At 39.7% G+C, this 16,794-nt stretch overlaps 1 protein-coding gene across 3 annotated transcripts in view; it reads right to left on the bottom strand.

The window, feature by feature from the left end:
- Positions 1–358: 358 nt before the first annotated feature.
- Positions 359–16,794, bottom strand: part of PDGFD (platelet derived growth factor D) — a 147,511-nt gene continuing 131,075 nt past the window's right edge. For all 3 annotated transcript variants that reach the window (XM_009476846.2, XM_087758990.1, XM_087758989.1), the window contains 2 exons: positions 15,456–15,670; positions 359–3,755 (listed from right to left, as the gene is read on the bottom strand). In XM_009476846.2, coding sequence (XP_009475121.1) covers positions 3,621–3,755; positions 15,456–15,670 — 350 coding nt within the window. In that variant the 3' untranslated portion in view covers positions 359–3,620. The remainder of the gene's footprint in view (positions 3,756–15,455; positions 15,671–16,794) is intronic.

Here is a 16,794-nt window from a genome sequence, read left to right as displayed (position 1 = left end):
GATTATCCCAAAACTGCACTTTGGTACTTCCCTGCCGCTCCTGGGAATGACTGCTAAAATTCACAAGTAGACCTAGCATGGATGGTATCATGTTGTGGAAATGTCCTCCAGTAAGTCATGGGGTTTAGTTCATATGAATTCTGAATAATCACTCAGTATCTTCTTTCAAAAGCAGTATTTATTTTTTTATCAAGACACATTACATACTGCATAAAGTAAAAAATACTGCTAGAAAAGCTGCATTTAACTGAGATAACAAAAAAAATATATATAGATTGCACTTGAGAAAGTAGGCTCTATCCCAGAAGAATACAGTAAATAAAAAGCTGTGAGTGGTTTGAAATTAGGAATCTTTGAGTTTCCTTTGAAAATTTATTTATTTTGGGGGGTTCCAATTCCACCAATAAAAATGAACTAGATGATTAGTTTTTTTAATAGCATTGCTTTTTAAATTACAACAATATGTAAATAACATACCAATTATTACATAGACAAAAGAGAAAATAAAGGTGTGGAAAAACATCTCTGCAATTTCTGCTAATAAATAAAAAGGAAAAGTTTTGCTTGTATTTGGTTTCACCAGGGTCAATGCAGCTTGGGGCTTCGGATTTTGGGAGTTTTGCTTAGTTGACATGTATGTTATCATTCCCACACTGCAACACAAAGCTCACCCTTAACTCTCCTGCACTGGCCTGGAGCATACTGTCTTTATGGCAGATGGCAGCATGAAGCAGTGAATGGTTCCATTGATTACAAAGTGTCCCAGGAGAAATACTTTAAATTTTGTGACCAGTATAGCCTCTATTTAAGAAAGTAACCCCAACATTAAGCAAGAGGATAATCCCTATTATACCAATCTCTTTTTACTTTACAGCTGAATTTTTCTGCTGGACCCTGGCATCCACTGCTGCCTCTATCTAATTCAGTTAGCTAAACTATTAGCTGTTCAGTCTTTAAAATGAGTATTCATACCATCTACCTTTGTGTATCTCGTTTAGATGCTAAAATCAGATTTCTAATCTCCCTACATAGTCAAAATAGAGAGAGAAAAGCTCCCATGTTGGATTATTTCAACCTGGGGTCTAAGGCACACTTTGGGAGACCCTCTCTCCCCATTGCCTGTAGGGGTAACTCAGGCTCACCAGATGAGGCTGGATCCCCAGCATTAGGAGGTGTAGAAACCAGCCCCCGAGACACGGCTGTTCAGGTTGGAGACTGGGCAAACATGCAGAGGTGCACGGGAGATGCCAGGCACAGCGGATGCCTGGTGCACATTTTCCCCTGGGGAATGGGAATTAAAGGACCACTCAAAGCACAAAGCCATATGAAACTGATGTTTCCTACAACCAATGCTAACCACAAGGCGAGAGTGCTTAGGCACAATTTGGGCATAATTCAGTCAGGAATATACATTAGAGTGCACTGTCTCAAAAAAAATCAGTACTGCCAAAGTCTCGCATGCAAATTTCTTCCAAAATTAGCTAAAAATTATGGAAGGGCTGGGTCAATCTTGTTATTAAGCCAGAGACAGAAAAAGAATGACGTTTTCTTTAAATAGTCCTAAAATACGAAATGAAGCTGGCAATTTTTGGTTACAGTGCTGTTCTTTTAACGTGAATTGCTTTGAAAAATGATGAATCACTTCCCAAGTCAGCATTCAGGAGCATTTTTAAATAGACATCTGGGAGCCAGAGAGGAAAAATTAATATAAATAATAAAAACCCCACACATTTTGAATCTCAAAGGTTGAAGTCCAGGAAAGAAAGTAACACAACATTTCTAAGGGCTGTTTCAGTAAGTTTTGCTAAAATTATGAAAGAGCATTTATAAAATACTTGAGCTGATAAAGAGGGTAAGTCAGAACATTAGGGCACTTCTATAACAAAATTGTAGATTGCTAAAACATACTGGCTTAAAGGCTCTCAATATTATATTATAGCACATGCCAGTTTCCACTAATTATAATGCGCTATTGTCAAACTACTTTGCTCTTTCAGAGAGACAGAAACGCAAGAGGCAACACAAACAAGATGAACCAATGCAACCTATGTCTGCTATTAAGTATAAAACATCAGCCATTAAATGTGCTGCCCCATTCCCTCTGTTACATTCATGATCAAAACTACAATTCTTTGCCAGACTTAAATCTTCCTGTATTTTACACTTTTGGAGCAGCATTTTAAAACCTTTAAAGCTAGTTTGGAAGGATTTTTTTTTTTTCCCTTTTCAGCTAGAGCACTTCATAATATTTTAAAAGGCATAGGAAGCTATGCTGTAGCTTTTAAAGTGCTTATTTTATTATGAGGTGGTGTTTAATAATATTCTTCTGGAAGTTAATAAGTGATGCACATTTTCCATGACAGACAGACATTGCTTAATGAGTTAATACGCCTCAGCAAAATGCAATCAAAAAGAAATTCACTGTCAACAGTTTAACCATGGCAATACACAGAACTGAAATGAGACAACTAACCTCAGATAACTAAGATTAATGCATATATGACAAAGTTATAATAATCCATATTTAAAACAAACAAACAAACAAACCCCAAACCAAATAACGATAATTAAATCTCAAGCACAGTTTTGTTTCCCAGTAACACAACTGCAAAACAAATCAATATTTTCAACAAACAAGTGCCCTATCTTCATTGCCTGCTTGGGGAAACACAGCACTCCTGAAACTGCAGCGAGGAGGATGCAGGGGGAGGGCTGTCTCTCCCTTTTCATGTCGAGGGGGCTCCTCCTGGGCAACTGTGGGCGGCTCTGGGCAAGGGGCAGGAGTCCAGTCCAGGTAGGTAGAGACCAGAACCAGTCCCAGCCCACAGGGATTTTCCTGGGGACCTGGCAGGAGCCCCCTCTTGCAGAAGCGCCTGGACGATGGCTCCCGTGGAGTCACCGTGGCAAAAGTACCAGCGTCCGCACACCTCTACTGCCACCAGTGTCCCAGCTTATGCAAAGCATCTACTAATTTCAGCACAATTTGCTCGAGCACAAACAGTGAGATTTGACTTTACTGGTGTGTTATTTCATGTAGTGATGGATTTTCCTCATTACATCTCACTCTGTTGGGTGGGAACACTGGGAAGTTCCCTCTCAGAGTGGGACAAACCATTTTACACTCATACAGGCTCAAATTCTCTCTTCACTTATACCCACAAAACACTACTGACTGTCAGGAGAGCTGAGCAGGTAGAAATGGCAGCAGAATTTGAGTGTAGGAACTAGTGAGCGAGAAACAGAAACACAACGCTATTTGATTGCCAGCTACCACAAATACCTACACAACTGGTGTTTCATTTCAGTGGGTATTGTATGCCTAAGGACTATAAGTGACCTTTGAAAATCTCAACCCTCAGAATCTAGCTACAGATAACCATAATCCTATATTCTTGGATGCTGATACATAAATCTATGATATACCTTTTTAGCTGCCATGGCACTAATCAGCACAGCTATGCTGAAACACAGCGATCGTTTTTGCTAATTGCAAAGGCAGGCTAGTAGCAAAGTTCAAATGATTAGTGAGTAAAGGTCCTCAGAGCAATCCTGCTTAAAAGTAAACGTCCGGTAAGCTGCAATTAGTGTGTCTTGGTGTTCTCTTTTATTTTTTTTTTTTTTTATCGGGGTGGTCTTGAACTGCAGATACAATCACAACGCTCATGGTGATCCAGCTGTATATCTACTAAGGCCATGTTGTTCCTGGTTCTGCCTTTTCTTCTGGGATGCCCAGCCTCAGGGATGAATTTCAGCACCTGGGAGGATCAACAGAAATGCATTGATTAGAAAATGCTATTAGAGATTTGAGGGTGAGAGCGTTGGGGCCCTGAGGGCACCAACAACCCTTAATGGCCCTGACCAGCACTAATTTGGACACATTTTTGTTTTACTTCCAGCTTTTTCTTTCCACTCTGTGACATCCTGCTGTACTGTTTGTCCTGGAGCTTTGACAGATTGGATTATTTCCTACACCAGGTATCTTTATATTGCGCAGCTCCCTAACCACATCCAGGGTTGCTCCTTTGCATGTGAATTATCAAGCATGTTTCCTTTGGCTTGTCTTTCTAGTCCCATACATATTTGAATTGCTCTGCCCCTTCTCTCACTTGTATAATATTTCTGCTCTAAAGAACAAGGAACATTCTTTATGCAATTTGAAATTTCTGAAGAACATATCATTAGAATTGGTCCAAAAGTGAAATGCCTATGGGAGGCAGAAGGACATGAATGGAGCTTGCGCAAAATATGTGTCAGATCCCATCGAGTTTCTCTGGAATCTGACTTTTGTTGGCTTATCTTAAAAATCTCTGCCTCAATTTAAATAATTTCTTAAGAATTTACTGTGAATAAAGTGAAAAAACCAAACAATTATTTCGTAGGGAAGTATACATCATATAAGAGACTTCTGAAAAAATTCTATCTAGGCAAAATAATTTTGACACCCCTAAAAAAGAGGGTTGTAGGTTATAAAGAAGATGAAAAAGAGACAATGAACACAAGTTGCAACAAAAGCAATCCTATTTGGGTATATGGAAGAAAATACTGAGAGTGGTTAAACATTGGAGAAGGTTGCTCAGAGAGGTTGCAGAAGTCTTGGAGACAGTCAAATTTAACAGGACAAAGCCCTGAGCAACCTCATCTAACTTCAAAATTCTCCCTGCTTTGAATGGGAGATTGGGCTAGATGACCCCCAGAGCTGCCTTGCAACCTGTATTATTATATGAATCTATGATTCCCTGAAAATGGTCTTGTGGATATGTTGTTGCATTCTATCTAGTCTTCTGTGATAGTGTAAGTATGTAAACCAAGGACTGGAAAAAGCTGAGGAGGATGGCAGCTTGCAGGGGCATGCTTTGTGAGCCCACTGTTGGAGACTGAGTTGCTGTGTAAGAGCTCATACACGCACTAGCACGGTGGTGCAGGTTGAGGGGAGGAAATCCTCTGTTTTGTTTCATTAGTTTGCTGTTGATAGGCCTACAACGCTTTAACAAAAGAGATATTAATTTCCAGTTTCTGCCCTGAAGCTCAAATATTAGTTTGGATTAGGTACAACAAATGAGTTAAGACTAAGAACTCTTTAACTCTCCTACAGCATTTTTCTTCCCAAATCTCACAGCATGTTGCATAGAAAGATATGCATCATCAAACTTGTATAGATGGAGAATCTGAAACTGATTTGCTCAAGGCTCTGTAACATATCAGTAGAAAAACTACCAGTGGCATTATATAGTCCTTTCCCTTTTGAAATCACTTATTTACTGATGGGGAGCAGGACACGGAGAAAGCAAGGCTGCAGGTCCACAGCTGGAGGTAGGCAGGTTGGCCTGTTCTGCTGTCTGTGGCCTCAAGCACTTGAGTCCAGAAATCATGCACTGGTAAGGTACCAGAGCTAACACGTCTCATTTCTTGGCAGCCTGTTGTGACTCATGCTAGCTTGGCCAAGTGACTGCTAGATCAGCGAGATTTGTCTTGCTTGTTCAAAAGATGGAGAGAAGTCTGTCTTGCCTATCACCTTCCAAAGCCACTGGTCAAGTGGGGAGTGGGACCTAAACATCTTCAGCATCTCAACCACAGAAACACCCACACTTCTGCCCTGAATAACAGATCCCCTAACTAACAGATCATACTGTTACTCAATTAATAATCCTCTTTTTTTACAAAGTACTTTCTGCACATTGACGTCTTGGGAAGGAGAGGGAATAAGGGGCTGCATACCAGATCAACAAAGTATTAGCAATTTCAACAGAATTAGAAAGTCCCCAAAAGTGAGTGTGAATGACTCGCCAAAGGTTAACTACGGACGCTGTATAGAGCAGGTGGGGAAGGGCAGGCAGGTGAGCAGCCTTCAGGATGAGACCATTTGTTCTCCTACCATTATGCCTGGAGAGTAGGAAGGCCATGGGATGTAATGAAAGTGATAAAAACTGAATGCAGTTTATTATTTTGTTCTCCCTTTTGTGATGAAATTTATGTTTAACCTATGTAATACTGAGAGGAAGGACTGTGCCTAAGCAAGGTACAGACATGCTGCTTTAACGTGCTGGGAAGATATAATTACTATTCCCTGTTATAAATGTAGACATGCATTTTTTTTAAAGCAACAAAATTATAATGGATTTGAATTGATTTCAAACACTGACTGCCTCAATACATGCAATAAATCCTGATGGACACCAGGACAATTCTCTGTACTAGATTGTCATCCAAAACACAGAGGAACCGAACCCAATCAGGTTGCTGTGATTATTACAGAGCTGAAAATAGACTGCATCTTCAAAGATGCTTTTTTTAACAAAACATACTTTTAAAATCAAGTACAGCTGCTGACACTGAACCCATGATAAAATTCTTTATTTAAAGAAGCCTTTCATCAAAATCTGACAAGTTCAGATGATTGGCACTTTGCAAGATCATGGGTAGGTAGATCTTCTTTTTTCAGTAGAGAGCAAATGAACGTGTGCAATGGGATAAGAGCAAAGATGTGGGCTGTATTTAAGCTAACAGACCTCCTGACAGCTTGAGGATTTTCCCTGTGTTTTATATTAAGAAACATGAGCACAGTATATGGGCTTTGCTGATAAGAGTAGAAAAATGAATTGGCAGGCACTTCCCAGACAAGACAGGAAAGCAGTGTTTGAACACAGCTGAAATTGGACTGCTTTAATAGCTGATCACAGAATTGATGTTCAAAGCTCTCCGTCTAGCTTCCATCTAATAGTTTTAGTTTCAGCTAAATACAAGGGAATTGAAAAGAATCAGGAAGTAAGGCCATTTCTGGTGACCACAGTAGTTGAAAGAAAACTCTCTATTCTGAAAATAGCTGTTTATTCATTACATGGCCATGTCCTTAAAGGTGAGGAACTACTGAATTAATGAAAACAGTTCAAAGAAATTTTGTTTGGGACACTTTGTTGCTCCTTTTTTGACGGGATCAGTAGCTGTGAGAAAGTATGGATGTGAGGAAGGTCTGGAATGCTCAAAAGGTTTGTTTTCCGTGGGCAAAAAAGACGAATTGCAGTTTTCAAATTAAAGGAGCAATGTCTGTCACTACTAATCAAAATGTTGTGCCTCAGCTGTTCAGATCATTGCCTCACAAAGAGTATGTAACTACAGCCATATCCCCCTCATCAAACACTGAGTTAGTTATGGTCATAAAACTATTAAATAAATTAAAAAAAAATCAAGACAAAGGACTTAGCTTCCGAGCTGGATTTGGTGTTTATAGGTAATACAAAAAAGAGTGGCAGGCCCTTGTAGCATTTCTTGTGCAGACAGCTCCATAGGAGCACACCAATACACTGGTTGGCATTTTGCTTTGTAGGTATGCCTGAGCATCTGTGAGGTTTCAAGGTGAGGTGACTGTGGCCTATGCCTAATTTTCCTTGGGGGCAGTGGTGAAGGAAATATAAAGAAAATGCTTAAATACATTTCCCTGCCAGGAATCTTGCTCATTGATCATGCATTGAATTTGGATGCCAGCTTCTGAAGGACTGTTTAAATGAGAGAACAAAGCCGTCACAAAAAAACAGTATCTGGAAGCTGAAGCCAGAAAAACTCAAACTGGAATTAGGGCACACTTGTTTAAGTCAGGCCAACTCATCACCTGGACAGCCCTCCAAGGAACCATGGGGTTTCCAGCCTGTTTGAGGACATCAGAAAATGGCTGCCTTTCCAGAAGGTATACAGTACAAGTTTGGGTCTTGCTTTGGGGGCAGCAGGGTGCTCTCCAGTGGCCTGTGGAGCACAGGAGGTCAGGGCTGATGGCCAGGTGGCCCCTCTGATCTCAGCAGATCTGCAAGAGCACTTCATGATCAGGGTCTGAGGAGAGCAGAGTGGTGACGACTGCTGGGGAAAGGACCCAGCTGGAGATAACCTGTTCACCCTGACCCATACCCAGCATTTCTCCAGCAGAAGCAGCAACAAAGAGGTGACTCCGGAGAACAATTCACCTGAAACACCCACCTCTGGTGGGGCTAGCTCTGATAACTAGGAAAGGAACCCAAAGGCTGGACTCACAGCTTTAGATGGATAGCGCCAGATGAGGTGAACCACTCCCACTGGCATTCCCTGATGGCCCTAGACATGTATCATTTACCTTTGAAGTCAGGCAACATTTAGCCTTGACAGTCCATAATGGCTGATTTCTGTTTTAACAAAAAGCAAAGAGTAATAGGAAACCCAGTCAACACTTAAAAATAATTAAAAAAGGGGGTATCCAGTTGCTCACAGCCATTTCTTTACTTATTATAATTTACTTTATTTATTAGGAAAAGTAGTAACATTCTTTGTTAAATTCTTGACCAGTAGTTTCAACACCAGTAGAAATCTGAAGCCTCACTCAAAAATCAGCCCTTTTTTTTTTCTGATTAGCTTAAGACGACCACAGATAATCAATAACACAACTATGGCTTACCAAATATCTGGTTAGCTTCATATTCCAGTGACAGAAGATGGAAAGCAACTCTGGATGCTATTTTAGATAGGGAAATTTGTACTTTGCAGAACTTATTTTAAAATCCTGCTATGCAGCATTATCTAATCTCCTTCTGCACATCTAAAAATACCATCAATCTAGCATGCAAACCAAATTATATTTGTCTGAGATTCATGAAAGAGGAAGCATCAAAAGTGCAAAACATTCAACACAGATCCAAGTTCTGATACAGATGAAAAAAATCTTACTCTGCAATTTTTGAAAGTTATCTAATCCAAAGGTCACACACAGTTTAGCTGTGCTCTGAGCATAAGAAACGAAGCATTATGGGAGCATGGTTCATAATTCAGCATGAAGACTGTTAGTCTAGTAGGAACATAGCCTAAAATAACGACACAGAGCCAAAGCTATAGTCTTTCTTACCAGAGATAATTACAGGATATCAGGAACCAGAAAAAAGAGTTAGTTTGCTGATCAGTGGTAGCATTCAAACTAAGGATTATTAAATGTAGACGGAATTATTGATTCTATTTTTTATTTATATGAATAAGAAACCTGGTTTTAACACAGCAAACATGGGAAAAAAATTGAATTGGCTTAAAACTCAGGCATCTGAAACAGTCACTAAAGCTATGATGTTTCTGACATATGTGACATCAACAACACCCTCACTTTTGGTGATCTTGGCACACATTATGGCTCCAGCTACTGCTTTTTCACTGACCAGATACAGCTGTTCCCCCTTCCCAAATTGCCTCTCTGCCCAGACATGTATCACAGGATGTCTCACTTGCTTAACTTCCAGATGTCATTCCAAGAACTTTCATTTTCATCTGGTAAAAAATGAACCTTTTTTCTTTCACTGCACCTCTGTGCTCTCTCTGCTCATCCTGTGACCTAGCAGTCATTTCTGACTCATTCCATTTCCTTGTATCTGCATTCCAAATAAATCCCACTGCTGCTTGTTATATAATATTTCTACGCATTAACTCTTTTGTCAGGTTAATTCTGTGCCCTTATTACCATAACAACCTTTTATCTCCTTTATACATGTACTATCAACTCCAGGACATACAAAAATCAGACCATATTCCTTGCACACTGGTTTGATGACGCTAGCTCTTTTTAATCCCTTAGCAAATTTCCTTTGTTGTATCAGTAGCATTTGTATAATTTTTGTCCAGTTATCTTATGTTTCCCTGTGTAAAGACAGGGTGAGAATTATTGTCTGCTCTCTCAAGTGCCTCCTTAAGGTTTGCTTCTCATTTCTCTGAAAAAGAGAAAGGAAAAAAAAAAAAAAGAAAAAAAGCCTACACAATACCAAATTGTATTAGTTACGTTTCTTAACTCTATTGCAACAACTCCCCTGTCTTACTGAAGCCTCATGTCACCTTTTTATTTTCTCTCCTGCTCCCCTGTTCTTTTCTCTCCAATAATATTCCCTACTGTCTTGTTTTCCCTTTACAACGTCGGGTCCAGTTAAAGCTTCTTCTATGCCCCAGCAACTTGTGCAAAGACTTAGTATTGTGTAGGTACTCTGAGGTGCCTGCTGCCTCTCTCAGGGCAGCAAAAGGTCATGAAGCAGCCACCCTACCACTAATCTAAACCTTGTCGTTGAGAATTAATTGCATCTATGTCCTGTGAAAGCACCAGACAAGCTCCAGTCAACATTACACTTGAATGGAGGTATAACACTTCAAAACTGGGGGATGGGGAGGGAGAGTAAAGAAGCACCATATAGACAGTGAAAAATGCACTGGTCTTTACAGGAGAGACAAGTAGGTAAAAGATGCAATCAGCTTTCACCACTTTGATCTTTCCTTATATGCCTTTTAGCTGTGTTGCTCAGCACTGTGTTTGTGGAGGTTTATACACTCTGACAAATTCTGGTTGCTACCTTAAGAGCATTTATTCCTCACAGAAACTCATTTCACATCTCATCAGTTACAGAAATGAGATGGGGAAACTGATTTCTTGTTTCTCTGAGGTATGTGCATGCTGGGCGGATGGCACAGCTGCAGCCTGAGCTCAAGTGAGTCCTGGCCTGAGTTCCCCCACATCTCCTCTGGGCTGGGTGATCTCCAGGTTTAGAGCCCCCCTCTCTTTAAAGAGCAGCTCCAGGCATTTCCAAAGAAATGCACTGCAATGGAAAACACGTTTTCATTTCAGCTCCTCTTTAGCAAGTTAGACAGCAGTAGATGTAAGCATTTAATTAAGGTGTGCTCCATCCGTTGCCATGAATTGCTTTGTCTTTCCCTTGCACGGAGCCGGGTGACATAACTCAGTATCACTTATGGTAGACTGTGCCTGAGAGATGTTTTGAGATGCTGCCAGCACTTGGCCTGTTTGGTTTGCAGGGTTCGTGACACTATGTGGTAAGTCATGAGTATTTGTTCATGAGCTCTGGTATCAAGCAAACCCAGAAGCCGTGGAAAACCACAGAGCATCACAAGACTCCTGCAAAAAAAACCCCCAAAACAACCAAAACCCACCCATAAAACTATCTGTTTACTCAAGTTGTGAACTAATTTACTTCTGGAAACTGCTAAGTATTTTGGTAAAGTTATGGCAAACTTCCAGGTTATAAACAAGACATGAGATCTCATTATTAGCATTTCCCAGGGCAATAAAGAAAAAGATACCCCTTACCGTGGCATTCTCATTTTCTCATTTTCCCTGCTGTTGCATTATTTCTTACAATTGGACATGATAGGAAAGAGCTGTACAGTCTGTTCAGGGAACTGGAGCAGCATTCACAGCTTGGGGAAATTAAAGGCTACACGTGATAGCTATTAGTCCTGTGATACTAGGAGGGAGCGCTTGGTGATGAGTATAGTGTGAAGCTTTGAATAGGAACTAAGGGGGAATTAAAAAACATTAAGAGCATAAGGAGAAGATAACCTTGAAATCTCTCTGGACTAGAAGCCTTTTTCTCAACAAACGCTCTGGGCATTAGTGTCCCCACAGCTGCCTGCATGCAGCTACTCCGGCACTGCAAGGCACTGGCTACAAAGCCAAAACCGAATCTATTGCTTCTGGAAAATTTGCCTGCCTGTCTTTCTCACCCAGAAATACTGGGTAGCTCAGAAATGCCAGACAACTTTTAAGTGATTTCCAGTTGCATTTTTACTGTTCAGGACACGCATTCCATGTGCAGGACAAGTAGCTCTGGTGGGTCCAGGATCTCAGTAGATGAAGCTCCGGGATAGCGGTTAGGCAAAATCAGCCTGGCAAGAGAGGCGGTCTGGGGTCTGCAGGATTCGGTTTCAGCTGCTACAAACACCTTCTTTGCTCCACTATCTTATACTTCTTTCTGGTGTCTTTTGCAATTAATTGAGACTTGTGTTTGAATCTGGCCTACATTATCCTGCAGCAGAAGGCAGAGATTTTTAACCAAATTAACAGTGATTGGGATTTCATAAAGCGTGAAGCTTTGTCCTTCATTATGCAACTAAAGGCTTTTTGGTTAAGGTTAGTGCATTTCAAATCAGCTTTGAAAAGAGTAAACCAGCTCCATGGTTCTAAAACTGGCATGTCAAGAGGCCCCTCCTCAGTGCTTTTACTGCCAGGCATTTAAATAAAATTAGAGTTAAGTGTCAAAGGAGAATAAAGTATAAAACTGATTAGTTGTATGTGGCTAATAATAATAATAATGAAGTGGAAAATATTTTGGACTAAAACTAATGGACACATCTTTAGTATGTCATACGTGAATTTATTCGCATGACTTCCACTCATGTTAATGGGAGCCACTTGGCTAAATTTCTGCTCACTGAGCTGTTAATTCATCCCTAAGGGATTAAGTTTAAATTTAAACTTACAAAAGCCATTTAATGTTAAAGCTGAAATGCTGTCTTGAATTCATATGGTTTTCAGAGAACAAAGGACTAGTGAAATAAATTAGCAGTGATTTATTAGTGAGAATATTGAATTTCCTGAATTTAGTGTTTAATTTCTGGCAGACATATGTCGTGACATCCTGGTTCTGACCAATACCTGGTTAGTGTGATATTCTGGTGTCCCAGCACCAGATGCTTCCAAACATCTGATAAAAAATAAGTGCTCGATAACATGTTTATAATCTTTTTTTTTTTTTCCCCTAGGTACTGTCAATAATTGCCTTAAGTTCTGATACAGATGTGACCCAGGATTCTTCAGTTTATATTTTACTTCTAATTCTATTCTCTCAGAATCCTTCTGAATTATGCACCACTCACATTTAAGTGTTGAAATTCCATACAGATTTACTGTGTAAAAAAATCAAATTCCTTTTTATAATTTTAAATTCGTTCCCTTTCAATCTCTCTCAGACTCTACTCGTTCTTTTAAGGAAAAGATTATTTAGGAAGACCTAATTTTCCTTTAGGTACTGTTCACATTTTCTGTCTTTCATGGTGTCCTCTCTCATTGTCATTTTTTTCTAAATGAAATGATCCAAAACTTTTGAGCCACTTTCCTTACAAACATTTTTGATGTGTATCTTCACCTGTATCTCTCTTGATGTATGTTTTCTGCTTCTGTGTATCTTTTCTACTCCTGCCTGTATCCTTCTAAGCACCAACAGTCAAAACCCAGTGTAAGTACCCCACCAATTTATCCAGGCCATAATAAATATTTGCTGTGTTATTACCCGTTCACCTCTATTCCTGCAGAAGACTGTCACTTGTTTTTTTCCCATCACCATTGCACTAAACAACTGTTTTCCTGAAGCTCTTCACAGTGATTCGCTACTTGACCTTTAGTCCAACTTCCACCTCTCATTTCTCCCTCCTCCCCTCACGCACGGTGTTATATGAATAGTCAAGACTGCTCATCCTACTACTTGCTGCTTTTCTAAACTGTATTTATAAATAGTTACATAGGCCTTCTGAAATCCCTTGCAGCCTTCTCTACAAAAAGTATGTATAACAGAAGTATACTCTGTTAAAGTATGTTATCTCCTGTGCTAGCTTACATTTTTGTCACCTCTCTGTTCACGTCCCTCCAGATTGATCATACATGAGATAACACTTAATCCATGTGCTGGGGGCACCTACAGATAGCCACTTCCTATGTAGAAAATTGCTCATCTCTTCCACCTCTTTGCTCTTTATCTCTTAACCATCTTCTAATCCACATCTGATCTTGTCTGGTCAACTGTTTGCTATCTGAAGGAGGTGCCAGGTCTTTTAGCATTCTTGTGCAATGTTATGGTGCTGTATAAATATTTATTCATACATAAGGCATTCTGAGTTCATTTTTATCAGCTCATAGTCATCTAGGTGTTTTATACCTATTAATTTTTTTCCAATTAACTTTTCTACTACTGAGATAAGGCTTTCCGCTCTGTAATTACCAGGGTCATCCCCTGCATCTTGCTTAAAATTAGATAAAATATTAACTATTCTCTAGTCCTAGCTGATGTGGAGTATGCTGTATTCTGCAGTTAATTGTGAGAAAAATCTCTTACTTTGGAAAAGAGTAACCACACTGCTCACAGTGAGGCAAAGGTCTAACCTTCCAACAGCTTTCTGCTATTGCAGCCTTCGGGTTTTGTGAGTTAATGTTTTTATGGTATGAGCCCACATCACATCCAGATTTAAAGTCTATAAAGTTCATTTTCACTTGAGACTTAAGCAAAGTGGCAAATCAGGCCCTTTTAAGAGATATGTGTCAGAAATTAAGTCAGCATAGCATGCAGCTACATACTTTCAGACAATTGAAAGGATAACACCAAGTAACTTTCCTAGATATATTCACTTTAGTGAATATTGTTCATGTCTGATTCTGAAAATACTGATTTAGAGGCAAGGATATAAAATGCTCTTTCTTTGTTTTTCTCCTCTCTAAATGTGTTCTGAATAGATTAAAAAGAAATATGATGGACTTTGTTCTTATGCAAAAATTTTGCCTTCCTAAAAAATTGCTGAGTGGGAAAAAAGCTAAGGCCAAAAGATTCAGCTGCCTCCTACAGGTAATAAATCTGGAAGGGAAGAGAGTTTACAAGTGACTTAATTGTCATTTCCAGGCATGGTCATAATTTTAAAAGATATAGCACAAAACAAGAGGAAGTGCAGTCAAATGCCTCAAGGAACTCATGTCTCTGTGTTACTAAACAATATTTCCAGCAGTTGTATCAGTCCTTCGCTGGGAAAAATCAGTCCAATGTAAGCCTCATTCTTGCAACGAAGTTCACTAGGATGCTGTGGTAGCATCCACGCAGAGGGGTGGCAAAAATTCTCACCAACTTCTAAATTAACTTACCCATAAATACCTGTTAACACCCCTTTCTAACACATGTATAACCTCCTTCCACTCTCTGCTCATTCACCACTTCCAAATGTAAATCACTGGGCAACTGTATTCACCATATATCCCAAAGGCAGAAGTTCATCAAGAAAATAGTAGAAGTTCTGAAAAAAGAGAAACTGCAGTATCCTGAAGCTGTGCTACTATGTATATATTGTAATGTGACATTAAAGACATCAATATTAAACTTATTTAAAATCAGGCCTTCTTGCAAGTTGACTCCATGGATGTTTGCCTCTCTACGGCTTACTGCAGTGAAAGGTGTGAATGCTGCTCCACGAGGTACCAAGCTGGTATCTAGCATGGACAGCAAGAGCAATGCCATTATCTAAGTCTAGGCTCCATTCTCAGGCTACCTGAGCCTGTATGGAAGCCTCAGCAGATCCTTCTCCTCAGGAAGAGTGGTCACCACAGGCAGCATTCACTTAAACACTCTGGTCTTTCTCAAATGATAACATCTTTGCCTATGACACTTGACTGGGGTCAGTGATTTTTGCCCATTAATTTTTGCACTGCAGATCCAACATGATAATTGATATAAGCATGATAATACATGATAATGATAATATAACATGATATAACATAATGATAATGTAACATGATATAGCACGACCAATATAACAATGATAATCAATATAAGCAGCGCACATAGCTCTGAGAAAAGCCTTCAGAATCCACATAAGCAATAAATACCCAAAAGAAGTATGAAAGAAAAGAAAAGGAGTGAAAATACCTCATGATATTTTTTCACTGTTTTCCCTGACATGCATGTGCAGGATTTCCAGTTCGAAGTCCCACAGCCACAGTTTCCTCCGCAACGCTGGACAAGGAGGCAGCGGGGGAAGAAAACCACATTTGTCAGCTTCAGTTCCTCCCTTAAATTGACAGAGTAGTTTCTTGGAGTGCAGCTGTAACGTTTCACATCATCATTCAACCTGTCCAGGTCAACTGCAATGCAAAAGAGGTTTCATTAGTAAGGTTTGAGTGGGACGCTTCTCTGGTTTATACCGCTCCCCAGGTAGCCAATAACACAAAGTGATGTGACACTGGCTGCAAAATATGTGAAGTATAGCAGTGATTTCTGAACAGATAAACATAAACCCACCAATTTTAAATCATTACAGGTGGCCATCTAGGCTCTCATCCTGCTCACACTGACTCCCATAGCAGAGCTCACACTGACTATAAAGGTGAAGGGAAGGCTTGAAGTAAAATATCAGTCTGAAAGCTGAAGCTCTGTCACTGATCTGCTGGATCCTTGTGTAAGAGATTCCACCTCCGCTACCGTCTTCCTCCCCCTGCTTATACCTGGCTTACTTAGATGATGAGCTCTTGTTTTTTTATGACGGCCACAATTCCTTTGGCCTAACTGCACGTATACAAAAGGCAAACACTTTTAACAAGGCTTTTCCTGTGGTCAGAAAAGAAATGTCTTCAGAGTGTGATTCATCCCTTCCTCAGAAGGGCATTTAGGACAGGTGGCACAACTTGCTTTCTCAAGTTGCCTGTCTGTATTGTTTATGGGTAGAGTCTAGATGACTGATGGAGAAATCAATCTAGGCAATATTAATTTCAGCTGGTAAATGCTACTATAATAGGCATACAAATAAATACAATTAAAACTAATGAGCTTCATTGAATGCCAATAGTTGGTTGATGTTTAAATGCCTGGTATCTCTGTGAGATGTGTCATGTAAACAAGTAGTAAAGCCAGCCATAAAAATAACTTATAGACTATCAACTGTGAGTTTAAGTGCTGTTTCTAGCTTTAGCTTGTAAAACAAAACAAAACCTTCCATAAATACATTTTCCACAATTGTAACACAGATAAAAGCAACAAATTTAATGAGTTTTATTTCTATAGAAGTCTTCTAATTTCTTTTTCCCTCCTTTTCTACTTTCTGCTTTTCCTTAGGATTCTGTCCACAAACTAAGTGTTCAAAAGCTCAATAATTCATTCAGGATTGGACGGCATGTGAACTTGTGTTGAAAAGTGAGGTCCTCTGGATTAAAACTGAGAACCAGAAAGGAAATTAAAATGCATTTTGAACTCATCGAGTTTGAAAGCTGAA

The sequence above is a fragment of the Nipponia nippon genome, unplaced genomic scaffold, assembly GCF_047370975.1.
Source record: "Nipponia nippon isolate SJK-2023a ecotype South Korea unplaced genomic scaffold, ASM4737097v1 scaffold_2, whole genome shotgun sequence".
Lineage (NCBI taxonomy): Eukaryota > Metazoa > Chordata > Aves > Pelecaniformes > Threskiornithidae > Nipponia > Nipponia nippon.
Note: the sequence above shows the minus strand (reverse complement) of the source record. Positions and strands in the feature narration are given on the sequence as shown.